We start from the raw sequence: 17,148 nt of genomic DNA, 5'->3' as shown, positions 1-17,148 counted from the left end.
TAAGTATATATAACACTACTTAATCTTCCACCAGGCCTCTCTTTGAGACTTTACAAGCCAGCTTACTTTCTAACTGATGTTGCCCTTGGTTGCCTTATTTCTGTATTTGAAAAGTCAAGTATCTACTAACTAAAGTGGTTTTTAGGCCTTTGAGTCATTGTTAGAGGCAACTCCTATAGTGTAAAGTTCATGGGCCTGGTTTAAGTCCTGACTCTGCCTCCTCTATTTATGTGATCTCAGGCAGGTCATATAGCTTCTGGGCCTTGGTTTCTTTATCTGTGAAATGAAGGGGTTGCACTCATACTGTAAATCTTTGATCTTAGAAACTAAATATACACCATTTTTGTAATTAATGTCAATGGCCTTTCGTCCAGCCATTTCCTATTTTTTGGTATTAAACAAGCCAAATTAGAGTTATTCTTAATTGTATTGCGATACCTTTTTCTCATTTTTATTCTCATAGTTTTATATTTGTTTTTATTTTGGCTATTAGTAGTCTGACAAAACATACACAGATATCTGATTCAGAAATGACCCCCACATCAGTAAGCATTTATTTCCTGTCTCTTAAAAATATATTGAATTTTTGGGATATTTGGTACTTGTCTTGATCAATACCTTCAGTTATTTCCTCCCTTGCTCAAAATTCTTTAGTGATTCTCCATTGCCTATAGGATAAAATATAAACTCCTGAACTAAGAATTTAGAGTCCTCCACAATTTGGTTTTCATGTACCTTTCCAGTCTTACTTACCCTCGCAAGTGCCATTTTTTTAGCCAAAAATAGACTACTTGTTGCCTGAATTTGAGGCTCCATCTCCTACCAGAAGGAAAGTAATAAACGGATTCATAGCCTCCCTGACCCTTGTGGCTAGAATACACTCCTTTCTTGGCTCCACCCCACGGAATCCTTATTTCTCTTTAAACCTGAACTCAGGTGTTACCTCCTCTGGGAATCTCTCTTCCCTGGAAAAAAATCCAGATATTCTTTATCTATTTTATTTCCTGATCTAGTCTGGAAACTTTGTCAAAAAAAAGTAGAGTTTTTTAAAGATATCAGTTCTATAATAAAAGATTTGTCACTCTGCCTTAACATTTTGTCCTCTGTTAAAATGCTGTTATTTCTGAGAATGCTAATATTTTACAAAAAGTTTTATAAATGCTTTTAAACTAATTTCCTAATGGGCCTACCCTGCCTTGTAACCAAAAAGGTACAATCAAGCAAAACGCATTAACATGTTGGCAGTACATTGACAATATTTGCTTCCTTCAGCCCTACAGTCTGCCATCTCTCTTCTGAGAAGAGAGAGTTCTGATGGAATTTTTTGTTTAGTGTTTTCTTTTACATTATTATGCAGACTATGTTAACTGTTTGTTACCTTTATCTGCATCAGTTCATATAATCTTTCCATTTCTCTTAATTCTTTATATTTGTTGTTTCTTATGATATTTTCCATTGTATTCATATTCCATACTTTGTTCTGCTGTGCCATACATAGTTAATGAGCAACTACTTGTTCCTTATGGGACCTTTCCTCTGTCTTTGCTTTCCTTAGGGTATAAGACTAGTTGGCATGTTAAGGTTTTGCAACATGTTTTACAAATATTATCTTAATTTTATCCTCACAACTACCTGGGAAACCAATTGAACACCTTTAATATTTGTTATATCTTCTGGGGACTTTTGAACGATTTTGATTTATGGATGGGAGATACTTTATTTAGTAAATTGTGAAGTGGTAAGGATGTGTTCCATTGCTGAACATGGTGAGTGAAAGCTTGCTTATTGCATATACATTCTTTGAGTTTTTCTATAGATAAGTCTCAAATATTTTGTATAAATAGAATAAGAATATAGATTGGTAGTTATTGGTATTTTCTCAGGCACCTTTTTTCAGTATTAGCAGAGTCTTTGATTTTTTCATACGTTTCATGTATTTTCTATCTTCTGATACCATGTGTGTATATAGTCCCTTGAAACTCTCACAATTTTGTTGCCTTTACAGATCCCCTTCATATATATATATATATATATATATATGGTTTCATTAAGTTGTCTTTCTTCAGGTTAGTGATTCACCATCCTTGATAGAGAAAACTGTCTTACCAAGCTTTCTTTAAACTGCTTTAAACCTCCACTGTTTTTTCTGTGCATTATGAGACAGTTCTGCTCATAATGCCCATCATCCTTCTTCCTAAAATTTTATAAACAAGTATATATGTGAATTATGTGAATTAATTTAAGGCCCAGGATTGGCTATAAAAGGGTACCAGGTGTTCATATGTATGACTAGGAGTAGTCATACATATGTCTAGAAAAAAATTGTTTGGTTTTTTAATTAAATTATTTTGTTTTCAGTGTTCCACAATCACTTCCATATGTCTTAGATTTTTTTCCCCCTGCCTCCCCACTCCATCCCTGAGATTGTATAAAATTTTGTATAGGTTCTACACATACATTTCTATTCAACATATTTTCACCTTAGTCATGTTGCACAAAAAAAATTAAAATGAATGGGAGAAATCATAAAATAAAACAAAACATAATTCTGGGTGGCTTTGTGGCCACCCAGCTCTCTGAGCTTGTCAGATGTATGATGTGTTTGCTGTCTTATGTGCTTTTGGGGCTCTTTTGATCTCTTTGTTGTTGCAGTTAATTACATCGATTTCCATTGGTTCAACATCTGGATGAAATTATAGTCTGGTTGGGTATCATTTATGTTGTCTTTCTCACTTTTTACTTTCAATTCCTTATCTGATTCACAGTTAAGTAATTTCTTTTGCATGCCATATCTTTTTCTCATTATTTTTCTTGTTTTGTGTCTGTAATTTTTTTAAAGTAATGTTGGTCTTAGCTCTGATGAGTTAATGGTCTGACTGTAAAGAGGGATAACTCACATATCAATAACAAGTCTTTTTCTGCATGTTAAAATGCATTATAATTTATCTTATTCTTTGTGGCTTTATTTAGTGCTCCCTGTGTTAATAAACATCTACCAATTTTTTCTCCAAAAAAAAATGCTTATGAGGCATCTGTGTAATAGCCAAGCCTTTAGCCTCTCTCTTTACTTCTCCCTATGCCATATTTTTCATATGTTTCTTCCCATCTTCACCTTTTCTCACCTTTGAATTTAAGTCACTGAATATTAGAGTATACATTAATTTTATTTGGAGGGTTTTGAGAACAGGTTCTTGTCAAATATCTATCTCATCTTCATTCTTAGAAACTGATATTACTGTATAAGTTGCATTTATTTTCATCATAGTCTTTTTGCAAATATGTATCATTGATACTGCAGCAAAAAATGACTAAACATTTCTTGTCTCCTATGATTGTATGTTAAGCCATCTCCCCCAGCTCCTTTTTTTAGAGCCTAAGAAGAATCTGAGAGCCATCCTTCCATTTAGTTAAAGCTTTTTTTCTTCTAGTTTTCTTTTATAGAATGAAAAGATTGATATCGTGCTGCTTCTCCAGGACTATATCTCTAAACAATTATTTCACGTTTACCAGTAGTCAAATTGAAGTTTGTGGACAATCTAAAAACAAACAAACAAAAAACCCCAGTAATTCTTAGTGTCCTCTGTCCCTTTCCCTCTTTTCTGCCACTGCTGTGCAGCTCTGAGGACTAGGTTTTATTTTTCTTTGTTGCTTGGATTGCTGTGGCCAGAAAAATTAAATCTGCTGTACAGTCTAAGGTGATGTGTCTTACTATAATTAGCTAGACAACCCCTTCGAGAGGAGAGTTGTTCTGTTATCAGGCCATAATTAAAGCTTTTTTTCATCGTGGTAAAATCTGCTGGAACTTAATGCAGCGCTAGCATTGCCTTTGAGAAGCTAGGGTCACCGTGCCACCGTGAGGCGCTGGAGTAAGACTGTGTGGAAGGAGTCATCATATGGAGAACATGTTTGCTCCTTTTTATCTATGCACATTCTCATATTTTCGTCATAGTTTTAACTAGCATTTTTAGAGCTATATGAAATGATAGTAACAACTACGGACATCATTGCTTTATCCTTTGTAATTTTATTTCCCTAACGTTGGACCATCCCTATGATGAGAATTATAGCATTAATAAGCCATACCAAATGTGAATTAATTTAAGGCCCAGGATTGGCTATAAAAGGGTACCAGGTGTTCATATGTATGACTAGGAGTAGTCATACATATGTCTAGAAAAAAATTGTTTGGTTTTTTAATTAAATTATTTTGTTTTCAGTGTTCCACAATCACTTCCATATGTCTTAGACTTTTTTCCCCCTACCTCCCCACTCCATCCCTGAGATTGTATACAATTTTGTATAGGTTCTACACATACATTTCTATTCAACATATTTTCACCTTAGTCATGTTGCACAAAAAAATTAAAATGAATGGGAGAAATCATAAAATAAAACAAAACATAATACAAAAGAAAATGCTCTGCTTCATTTTACAATTGAATTCCATAATTCTTTCTCTGGATGTGGAAGGCATTTTGCCTCAAGAGTCCATTGGGAATTTTTTAAGTCCTTGTGTTGGAATGAAGTACCAAGTCTACCAGAAAAATTCCTCACACATTGTAGTTGTTGCTGTGTATGAAGTTCTGCTTTCTCTCAGCATCAGTTCATATAAGTCTTTTTATGATCTCTTGGGGATACAGCCTTAGAAGTGGTATTGCTGGATCAAAGGGTATGCACATTTTTGTAGCCCTTTAGGCATAGTTCCAAATTGCTCTCTAGAATGGTTGGATCAGCTCACAGCCCCACCAACAACGAATTAGTGTGCCAAGTCTCCGACATCTTCTCCAACATTTATCATCTTCCCGTTTTGTCACGTTAGCCAATCAGATAGGTGTGATATGGTATCTCAGAGTTAGTTTGATTTGCATCTCTCTAATCAATAGTGATTTAGAGTAGAACAGAATTGTTAAGAAGCCTTTTGTATAGAGATCTCTTCCTAATTCTATAAGGCTACAATGGTATCCTTGATATGACCTTTCTTTTTTAGGGCCAACTGGAAGGAGAGAGCAGGACCTTACATTATGGGCTGCAAAAAATGTCCAGTAAAAATCACTGAGGCAGAGCTCTGAGCCAATGACCATTTATTTAAAGGGACATGGCCCACTGTAATGAAGGGGACTTCAAATCTTTCTTATGATCTGAGAGGCCTCCTTCTCCAGGGCCTTGGTTTTATAGTGCTTGATACACAGATGATACAGGTGATGCAGAGTAAGATACAGGATCTCATTGGTTGACAGACTTATACCTTGACCCTCCAGAAGAACCCACAGTCCAGGCCAGTCTATGACCAATGACGACTATGGTTAGAAGATGGGCATAGAATGTTGGACAATAGAGACATTGAAAGGTGAAGAGGGACACCATAAATAGCTGGAGGACTTTCTATATCATTAGATCGTCTTCCCCACCCTAGCCTTGATTACTGGATTAAAAAGTGAAAGTCCTCCAGCCAGCTCCCTGTGGTTAAATGGACTTTTAACTTGTAGTTTAAAATTTGGGGGCCTAATATAAGAAAGGATCTGTCTAACCTTGTCTAATTATCTCTACATATAAGATATGTAAAATATGTACTAATATGAACTGATCAAATTGACTAAATGTATATTAATATACAAGTATAACAGATAAGCCCTATCCCTATGGAATCTCACTAAACAAAATAATACTAATTAGAATAAAATAGGGGTTAGATTAATTATTTGACACAACATAAGAAAATCTTGAATGATAATTTGGGCAGGATATAGTGAATTTAATAAAAGTAATTCAACAAACATTTGTTAGGCCTACTGTCCTTTGCTGGTGATATAAAGACGAGACCAAAGAGTTTTGCACCCGCTCCACAAAGGGTAGAATGCTAGCTTTCTCAATAACTGCTACATTCTGTTGGTTCTGTGCTTGAAGAATATTATAATTCTTCTGTAGTGCACTTTTTGAAGGTTAACGAGATCTTATGTTGGAAAATCAGATTGCAGAGGCAGGCTTGACTTCAGAACAGACTCAGTCCACCTCTGCCTATGACAATTCTTTTTTCCCTTCACCCTGAGCTCTATCCCAGGCTTTCTGGGCTTAGGCTTCCCTAATTCATGGTATAGAAGATGTACATGGATGACTAGGTCTTCATGTCAGAAAACTTCAAAAAAGACTTCTTTGTTTATTATCCTTCCCTGGATATGCAGTTTAGTGACAATAGCAGACTTTGCAGTACTGTTAAAGTTAAATCAGTTTCTCTTCAATCTGCTAACCCCCTCACTGGATGAAGTGATAAAAAGACAAAAAAGAAAAATTCCTTGCCCACAAGGAGTTTACATAATATTAAAGGAGACATCAGATATATTTGTATTTACAAATAAGTCAACACAAGGTAATTTGAGTAAGGACAGAGTACAACTGAGGGAGGGGTATTCTTTATTTCTTCATCATGCTTCTTGAATGGTGAGTATATCTTATTTCTGTTCTTCTGTCCCTAGTGCCTAGCACATAGTAGGCACCTAACGAATATTTGTTATGTTTAATGGAATCTCCATAGAGATAATAAATAAATTCATGGGACTGGATTTGATGTCTAAGAGAGTGAATATATAGAGAGAGGAAAAGAACTTGAAGGTAGAGCCTTGAGAAATGCCAACACGTAAAGAAAGGAGGGAGATGAAGCAAACAAGGAGACTAAGGAGCAATAAGACAGGTAGGTGGAGAACCAGGAAATAGTCATGTCACTAAAGCCAGGGTAGAAGAGAAAGACAAGTAAAGGGTGATCTGTGGTGTGACATGATGTCTAAAGCTCAAGAAGGATGAAATAAGAAAGGTGCATTGAATTTGGTAATTAAGGGACACCTGGAAACCATGAAGAGACTGTAAGGTCATCATAGTGAAGATAGAAGTTATGTTGGAGAAGAGACTGCTCCTTCCTTCTTTGGTACTCATAGAGACAATCAACCCCTGATTAGGAATTCTTGTAGGATGTGATTCTTGGTACCTTTCCTACTTGTTCTGATGGTTTGTATAGTGGATTTGTGGTCTCATCAATGCAGGTGCTCCCTCCAACAATGCCGATCACAGATCACTATTATCTGATGTTCTGTAGCTAAGTAGCCACTTGTTATAATATTTGTGGTATAGTGGATGCTTTGTTGAACACACATGTTCCTAAAGGAGAATTGAGGCAGTCAATTCATTTACACCAAAACATTTTACCTACAACTTAAGCTTTTTAGACATATATAACTTTTGCTTGAATAAATTGGCTATTTACCTCAGTTCTCCCCCTTTGTAAATGTAGTTGTTCCCTTAGGAATTCATTTCTATGCCTCTGGAGAAAATAGGTTACCTTGACAAAAATGATGAATTTTCTTTCATCCTTATAGACAATATCTATTCTTCCCAACTAGATCATAAACTCATTGAAGACAGGGATCATATGTCTTACCACTTAGGATCACCAATATGTCCCTAGCACCATGTGGGTACTCAGCATATGCTTGTTGATTTTTAGGTATATGAAGAATGCAGTGTGAATTTTAATTCACATACATAGAGAACTGGACTATTAAAAATTTATCTTATTACAGAAACCATTCATCCATTAATATTTAGTCCATTTTGTTACCTAACATCTTAATTGTACTGGTTAGTGCCATACTAACATAAATAAAGTGTGGTTAATATTTTAGAAGTTCCTGCCTCTGTGGTATTATGAGGTGTGGCCCCTGCCAATTAATTTTAATCAGCTTTCAAATTTCTGATTTCAGCTTTTCAAAGATTGTCTCTAGGGATGTTTCCAGCAGTCCTTAGTTAGCTCTTTGTTTTGTAGTTGAGGTACTATTATGTAGCAGTCTGCCCTTACATAAGAAATCTTACCTGTTTTATTTTGTATCAATGGAAAAGAAGGATGAAAGGAAAATATACCATTAACTTATTTTTCTAATGTCCCCTGTATACAGGAGTGATAGATTAATAATATAACTCTGGAATTTGGAAGAATATGAGCTTTTCAACAAATCTTTTGAAAATAGCAGTCTATTGGCAGTTTTCAGAGGAAGAAATTAAAGATATCTATAGTCATATGAAAAAATGCTCTAAATTACTATTGATTAGAGAAATGCAAATCAAAACAACTCTTAGGTACCACATCATACCTGTCAAATTGGCTAATATGACAAAACAGGAGAATTATAAATTCTGGAAAAGATGGGAAAATTGGAACATTAATGTATTGCTGGTGAAGTTGTGAACTGATCCAACCATTTTGGAGAGCAATTTGAAACTATTGATAAAACAAAGGGCTATAATACTGTGCATACTCTTTGATCCAGCAATACCACTACTAGGTCTGTACCCCAAAGAGATCATCAAAAAGGAAAAAGGACCCATGTATACAAAAATATTTATAGCAGCTCTTTTTGTGATGGGAAAAAGCTGGAAATTGAAAGGATGTCCATTAATTGGGGAATGGCTGAACAGGTTGTGGTATATGAATATAATGAAATACTATGGTACTTTAAGAAATGATGAGCATGCAGACTTCAGAAAAACCTGGAAAGACTTCTATGAACTGATGCTGAGTGAAGTGAGCAGAACCAGGAGAACTTGTGCACAGTTACAGCTACATTGTGCAGTGACTGAGTTTGATAGACTTAGCTCTTCTAAGCAATGCAAGGTTCTAAGACAACTCCAAAAGGATCATGATGGCAAATGCTATCCACATCCAGAGAGAGAACTATGGAGTGTGAATGTAGATTGAAGCAGACTATTTACTCTCTCTTTTTTGTTTCGTTTTTTGTTTCTTCTTTCTTGTGGTTCATTCCATTGGTTATAATTCTTTACAACATGACTAATGTGAAAATATGTTTAATATGAATGTATATGTAGAACCTACATCAGATTGTATGCTGTCTTGGGGAGGGGGACAAAATTTAAAACTCAAAAGCTTATGGACTGAATGTTGTAAACTAAAAAGTAAATAAATAAATTTTTTAAAAGATAGTCTATTTTGATCATATTTTTTATTTGTTCCTTGTAGAAGATACCATCATTTTGCTGCCTGACAACTTGAAATCGTTTTTCAAAAGGAGACTAATTTGTTTGTGCCAATAGTTTTTAAAAATTGAGTTATTTCTTTTATTAGTTTTTTGCTTTTCTTGATGTAGCAATAGAGAAACATTGACCTCACTGATACTACATCATGTATTCTTAAAATGGAACTTATTTCTTCATCTGAACTTTGTGGGAAATTCTCTGATTTTCTCTGCCCCCCCCCCCCAACTTCTTCCATCCCGAATATCTCCTTCTGTTTTAACATAATATTTGTATTCCAGGTGATGCAAAAGCCTTTTGGAGGGAACTAAAAAAGGATGGAAAAGTGGACTTGCTATTTGATCATGTCCAGAATGTTCTGTTGTCTCTCAAACAGAAGATCAAAGATGGCTCAGCAACAAATCAAGGTATGAAGGAGGAATTTGAGTTAGCTGACTGCCCCGTGTGGCCTATTGGCATTCTGGTTTCCCTGGCATCCCTAGCACCATTGAAGAAGAACCAAATAAGTGCTTGTGTTTGTCATTTTTGCTTTGGTGGTGCATTCACTTTTTAGCATGTTATGGGCATTTGAGGCTATGAGGACAAGGTACTTACTCTTGAAATTACTGAGCTTTTATCATTACATTGTCATTTAAAGCAACCTTACCTGGTGGCCTTTTGGAAGACAAGCTCACATTATGCTTGCACAGTCAATGCGCTTATCCAGTATACAGATTATCTTTAAAACTGTCTGGGTTTGGCCCCCTGAGATCAGCATTCTTTCATTGTTCTGAAACTTAGTTCCATCCTGAACTGTTTGATTTGTTTTATGAATTAGGGATCCTTTTGATGCTTTTACTATTTGTTATGTTTATCAAGAACTGAACAGCCCTTCACATTCCTGCCCTATGCCTCCACCCTCTTCTCTTTTTTTCATCACAGAATATATCCAAGCCATGACCCTGGTGAATGAAGCAGTTACAAGTAACACTTTACTATTGATAAAGGGTATGTACATTTGATTTTAACACTCATTCTTATATGTGATTTAGGTATTTTCTCAGTACATGGCAGGTCAGGTCAGCCAACCTTAATATGGCATGTTAACTAAAAAGTACAAGAGATATGACAGTGGGATCCACTTTATTGAGGTCACATAAATCATGATTTGCTTTAGAAAATGAAGATTCCCACAAATTCAGTTCCCACCAGGAACTGTCCTATCCTTTTCCTTCCCCCCAAAATACCATAATTATATATATATTTTTATACACACACACACACACACACACACACACACACACACACACACACACACACACACACAATACTTTCTTTTAACAGGATAAACATAATTGTCCCTGTAGGCTTATGGGTCCCATGCTGCTATTATCTCCCTTCTTTTGGTGGTTAGTATGTGTCTGTGTGTGTCTGTGTGTGTCTGTGTCTGTATGTATTTTTCAAGGTTATATTAAGGTGTCATTCTTCCTGATTCTTGCTAACTTGACTTCTAAGGGACTTGGCCTATATTAAAGTGATTCTAGAGAAGAGATAATGTGAAAGCTCTGTATGACAAAATAATCTGCCATAAAGTTTTTTCATCCATTGTGAATTCACGCAAGGGTTAACAGATGTAAAGGAAATGCAAAATGTTGAACAGATTTTAATTAAAACTGCAAATTGTCATCAAAATTCCAGACATTTTAAATTCAGTTCAATTCAGCAAACACTTATTTAGTACCAACCATCTGCAAGGGATTGTGCAAGACTCCGGGTTACAGAGCCAGAATGAAGCTTTTTCTGTCCTGGAATATATCAAGGGGATACCACACAGACAAACAGAAGCCATTTTCCTTTGTAACTCCTATTTCAAAGTGTTGTGAATATATGGTCAAACTTCACTCAACTTCTTAAAAGGTGCTGTAATTTGCTTTATAAAATGCAGATGACTACAAACCATAGTTTAGCCAGAGAAATTAGAAGGCATTTCTAACCATAGTACTACCCCCAGGTTAGGTACCAGTCATCACCACCTTTCATAGTAATGTTTTGTAGCAAGCTGCTGTGATCAAGCATCATTCATAACCTCCATGGAGAGTGGCTGGTTTTTTTATACCACCAGACAGACATTGGCTCTGAAGTTTAGGAGACAAGGATCTCATTGATGGAAGGAGCAGCTTTGTTTCTTTAAACATCAATTATGCAGTTTTTCTTAAAAGATAAAAATATTAAAATTTACTTTTTAAAGTAAATGAACTTATGTCATTAAATCCTTATTGTCAGTCTCTAAAAGGTATATACATTTTCTAGTTTAAAAAGAAATTTAACAAATAAATTCTAATCTTTCCTGATTTATTTCTCTCCATTAGTAAATATTGTTCTTTTGATGCTCAGAGGGACTAATGACCTGTTATGACCTTCAGGCTATGATAAGTCATGTGAGAGCCAGGAATAGAACTCAGAGTTCCCTAAGCTGGGCCTAAAGCACTGATTACTCTTTAAGATACAGCTAGTAGCCTGTAATTACATAAATATAATCTGTGTACTTTACTATGAAAGTAAACTAAAAGACTATATTTTTTAAAAGAAAGCTTTGCACCCTCCCCCATCCCATTTAATTATTAACTGAAAAGCCAGAAGTTTTAAAATTATTTTCTGACAACTTATCTGCAAATCTTGTTTTACTCTAATGTATTAAAAAAATATATTTTCATGTGTCCTGTAGAAAAGTAAATGTGGAAAAAAAGATACAGTCTTATTTATAGACATGGAATTCTGGATGTTTTAAGTATTTTCTAATACCTCTGAAGTTCTCATATTTTAAATTGATTTCTTCTGCTTAATTAATCAGATTTCTTGTACCACATGAAATTCCTTTACTAATAACTTTGATCATAATAATTATAACTGATATAGGGCTTTTTAGGTTTGCAAAGCACTTTCTTTGCTCACAGGATTACTGGAAAGGCAGTCTGGTGCAAAGGAAGGAATGCTGGTGGTGGAATCAGAAGAGACCTGATTTTGAACCTTGGCCCCAAGACTTACTAGTCATGGGGTCATGAGCAAATGATGTTAACTTCTGTGAGCCTCATTTTTCTCATCTGTAAAGTAAGGACAATACCTATAGTATCCATCTCACAGAGTTACTGTGAAGATCAAATGAGATGATCTATGTTTAATTGCTTTGTAAACCTTAAAGCATTATTTGCATTTTTGTGTATACACACACACACACGCACACACACACACACACACAACTAGAGGGGGATTTGTAATCAGATTTGTGACTTCATTGACATAAGAAACTGCCTCTGTCAATATACATTGGCACCTACAACTTAAAAATATAAGACAGTTACCTGGGTCACTGAGAGGTAAGTGATTTATCTAGGGTTATACAGCCAAGATGTGTTACAGGCAAAACATGATGCCAGGTCATCCTGACTCCAAGGCCACTTCTCTGTCCACTATCCTGTTTGCCTCATACATGTATGTGTGTGAGACAGCATGGTATAATGGAGATAGATATATATGTATGTATATGTGTATATATTATGTGTATGTGTGTGTGTATATATTTCTTAAGTATTCCTTTATCCACCTGACCTTTTTGTACTATTAATTTGTACCAGAGGATCATTGGCTTGAGGATATTTTTATTTTGAAGGGCCCATTGATTCAAAAGAAAAATCAAATCCACACACATAAGAAGGAATTCAATTCCTTCTACAAGAGTATAAAATAAGGTGATAGAATAAGATTCCTTCTATTATTTAAATGGTATGATACTGTGAAATATAACACATCCCTTTCCAAAATTAACGTAGAACATATAAATAACAAATGTGACAAATAATGCACATGAATAAAAAATGAAGACAGATGCAAGGGGAAAGATACAGAAAAAGAAAAGAGCAGACATAAGGGGATACTGGGATGGATACATAAAAGATAAACACATTTCAGGAGAGAGGAAGATACACAGAGAGCAATGCAGACATTCCAGAAGCATCGTTCCATGGTGTTATGGTGACAGCAGCTGAAGTTTATGTTGTGGTTTCACAGCTGTGAAAATGAATGGGATGTATTCTTAGCCCCAGTATTGTTCCTTAGCACAGGTGGGACAGAATGAAGCACGAGGGCAGGTTTAGGCCTATTTCAGTTTTTTCTACTGTGGTTTTCTAGTGGTTAGAGTTTTTGTGAGCCTAATCTTTAGGTCTTTCTTGGGTTGCATATCTCAGGACACTTGGTAGTGATTACAATGAAATCATTTTTGTGTTGGCATGATTTTTATTCACATTTAAATTCTTTACATAGATGATGATGTAACTGACAGAGAAAGTGAGCAGGAAAGCAAGTCAAGTGTTTTACCTCCAGTACCACATGAAGACTCTAACTTGGAAGACTCCTTGATTTTGTATGTATATAAATTAAACTTATTTGTATAGTCAATGAATATTTTTGTCTCAAAAAAGAAATTTTGCTATAAATTAAAATTGGGATTGATTTCACATATAATAAATTTTTTATCAGCAGAGGCTTTAAAAAATAACACTTGAACATTATATGTGGCAAGTGCTAGTCACCTCATTCTGGTAAAAGGTTATTCCAATTTCTGTATCCTGAAGCATAATACATCTTAGTTTATTATTTTTATATTTATTTTAATAGCATCATTAAAACTAGGTTTCGGTTGAGAAATCATTTTTTTCCTGTGTCCATTCTTAAAATGTGTAGAAGAGAGGCCTGAAAGGCTTAAGAATGTTAGTAGCCTCTGGACAGGACCAGGAAGTCACTTCAGGCAGCTAAGCCCTTCTGACTGCTTCTTCCTACTGCTGCCCCCGTATGAGTGAGAGTTCCTCAGGTACAGAAAGAGAGTGCAGGGCAGGGAAGCTGGCTCAGGTTATCGATCTGCAGTCAGGCAACATGTGAACCTAAGCTCTGGTGCTCAGTCAAGAGACATTTCTAAGTAGCATTTTGGCAATAGAACACATAAAGTTCTTGCATCTTTCGGGAAAAGAAAGCTTTTGAATATTGAATTTAGATATTGATATTATGAAAATTCTTGATAAATTTGTGAAGGTCAGTTTTGAGTATTTAAGTATATTTTATTTTAAAAACATAGAATAAACATTCAAATATCTCAGCTTTATTTGAAAGGAAATATGAAGCCTATCAAAATAATTTCTAATAAAGCCTCAGGGTTTTAAAGGTTTTCTGATTATTTAACCAAACATTTAAGTAGGTATGAAAGCAATTTCACCCATTGCTTTCTCTCCTCTGAGTAGAAAGCAGCCACATAGCTTTTTGTGCCTTAGCTCCCTCGGTGTGATTAAATGAGAATCATAGAATTCTTCATAAGTAAGAGAACTGAGCAGTCATCTTCTAATCCAGCCCAATCTCCTTCCCGTGCAGGATTCCCTCCCACCACCTTCCTTAGAAGTGGTCATGCAGCTTCTTATGGCTAGTACCTGAGTTCCTCCTTATAAATAACCAAATTCTGCTTGCTCTCGATCCTGTATCTGCTCTGGAGAACAATAGTTACCTTCCTCTTTTGCATGTAATCCTAAAGTATCTTAAAATAGTTTCCTGGTTTGGCCTTAATCTTGTCTTCTCCAGGTTGGATGTACCTGGTTCTTTGGCTGGATCCTTATATGAGATAATTTCCTCTTTCCCATTCTGGATGTCTTCCTTTGTATCCTCTTCTGATGGTCATTGGCCTTCTTACCATGTAGCACATAACACATAACACAGCATAATACAGATAAATTATTAATAAATAAATTAATATGTTTAATTAATTATATTTATATGTAATGTTTATATATAACATATTAAATAAATAAATATCTTCCCAGAACAGAATGGAACTGTTCACTCCTATTTTCCATGATCCTATAATTCTATTAATGTTACCTAAGTCAAATTATCTTTACTTAGCAGCCTTATCCTACTGTTAGCTCATTTTAAGATGGTAGTCAATGAAAAGGTCTAGGCCTTTATCAAATGAACTTCTTTGTAGCCAGGTCTCCTCCATGTTGTACTTGTATTTAAATTTATTTGTTTTTTTTTTTTTTAATTTATTTGTTTTCAGTTTTCAGCAGTCACTTCCATATGCTTTAAATTTTCTCTCCCTTCCTTTGGCATGCAATCTTATATGGGTTCTTCACATACATTCTTATTAAATACATTTTTACATTAGTCATGTTGCATAGAAGATTTCAAACAAATGGGAGAAAGCATGAGAAAAAACAAACCAAAACCTAGATCTGGAGCTCAAAGTGATCTTAGACCTTACAAATGAGGAAATGAAGCTCAGAGCGAATCATTGACTTACCCAGGATCACATAGTACTTTCCTAAGTATAAAGTCCAATGCTCTAGTCTTATGCCGTGCTCCCTTTATTAAATATCATCTGGTTCATTTTAGCTTATTGTCCCAGCCTGTTACTGTGAATGTACAAAATATAAGATATTCTCTGCACCAGAAGCTATGTTGCCCCTGAGTGCCCCGTCTGTGCAGAAGCAGACATGGTGGATATTATCTCTGCTTGTAGGCTTGATAGGGGTGGCCTTGGCTGCCGTGACTCGTAGAGATCCCTAAGACTGTGTGGCACTTATAAAAGTGGGGTTTCTCTTGTAGTTCATCCATTGCTTTTTGGTTTTCTATGAAAGAGGACTGTTTCCCAAAGCCAGGCTTCTTTCTCACCCCATTTTGAGCTTTTGCTCTCTTCACATTGACAATTATATTCAAAATGGCGATTAGTGCAAAAACAGAAATATATGAGCTCATATCTTACATTTATCATCTAAGTGACTATATGCTAGCATTCTCTAGTGTTCTATTTTTCTAATAGTTCTATTCACTAATTGTTTGAGATTGCTAAAGTACTTTTAACATTTTTCCTTACTCAGCAACATAGCACACTAAACTTTTGTATATCTGTGGTTATCCCCTATCCCCTTCCCTATGTTTCAAGTTTGAATTTGTTGGAGAGATCCTTGTGCAATCAGTCTAATTTCTTTGGTTGGTTCACTTTATTTCTTTTAGATTATTATGTAGTCACATTTTTTTTATGTCTTACTCTTTTTGATTTGTGTTTCTGTTTGGAGTTTTTAAACTTGGGATCATGCCTGTCTTCCCTGAACTTTTGAAATTAGTTTTTTTCTGGAATCTAGGATATATGTCTGACTAGGCCAAGATTCCCTTTCATTTGGCATGCATTCCAAGGTAACAATCACTCTTCTCTAAGGTTCCCATCACTTTCACCTCACTAGCCTTCTGTGTTGGTGAAAATTACATATAGTGTGGGAATCCCTTGTTTGTTGCCTTTCCCTTCTGAGAGATGAAATTGTTAGGGAGGCAAGTCAAACATTTTCAGATGTTCTGCTTTTATCAAAATGATATTTCTAGAAAGTGTGGATTGATATTGGCTTAAAGGTGAGTTCTTTTTTTGTTTTGTTTTTAAGTGCTCACTCATGTTTAAAAAAATTGATTTTTAGTTTTCAACATTGACTTTTAGATTTTGAGTTGTAATTTTTTCTTCATCCCCAAGATGGCAGACAATCTGATACAGGCTATACATATACAATCATATTAAACATATTTCCAGTTAGTCAGGTTGTGAAAGAAGAATCAGAACAAAAGGGAAAAACGAAAAAGAAAAAACAAAATAAAAAGAGAAAATGGTAGGCTTTGATCTTCATTCAGACTCCATAGTTCTTTCTCTGGATGTGGATGGCATTTTCCATCATGAATCTTGGAGCATTGCTTAGAACAGCCAAGTTTAACAAAGTCGGTTGTCACACAGTGTGGCTATTACCATGTACAATGTTCTCCTGATTCTGTTCACCTCATTCAGCATTAGTTCATGCCAGTCTTTCCAGGTTTTCTGAGAATATTTTGCTCATTATTTCTTATGGAACAATAGTATTCCATTAAATTCATATACCACAACTTGTTTAGCCATTCCCCACTTGATGGATGTCCCTTCAGTTTCCAGTTTTTTCCCACCACAAAAAGAGCTGCTGTAAATATTTTTGTACACGTGGATATTTTCCCCTTTTTGATGATCTCTTTGGGATACAGCCCAAGTAGTAGAATTGCTGGATCAAAAGGCATATGCATAGTTTTATA

At 35.3% G+C, this 17,148-nt stretch overlaps 1 protein-coding gene across 2 annotated transcripts in view; it reads left to right on the top strand.

The window, feature by feature from the left end:
• SETDB2 (SET domain bifurcated histone lysine methyltransferase 2) overlaps positions 1-17,148 on the top strand; it is a 57,730-nt gene that overhangs the window by 9,463 nt on the left and 31,119 nt on the right. For both annotated transcript variants that reach the window (XM_072610514.1, XM_072610513.1), the window contains exons 3-5: positions 9,315-9,440; positions 9,955-10,020; positions 13,330-13,429. In XM_072610514.1, the coding sequence (XP_072466615.1) occupies positions 9,315-9,440; positions 9,955-10,020; positions 13,330-13,429 (292 nt within the window). The remainder of the gene's footprint in view (positions 1-9,314; positions 9,441-9,954; positions 10,021-13,329; positions 13,430-17,148) is intronic.

Source organism: Notamacropus eugenii, chromosome 5 (assembly GCF_028372415.1).
Source record: "Notamacropus eugenii isolate mMacEug1 chromosome 5, mMacEug1.pri_v2, whole genome shotgun sequence".
NCBI lineage: Eukaryota > Metazoa > Chordata > Mammalia > Diprotodontia > Macropodidae > Notamacropus > Notamacropus eugenii.
The sequence above is the reverse complement of the archived record's forward strand: the minus strand, read 5'-3'. Positions and strand labels throughout refer to the sequence as shown.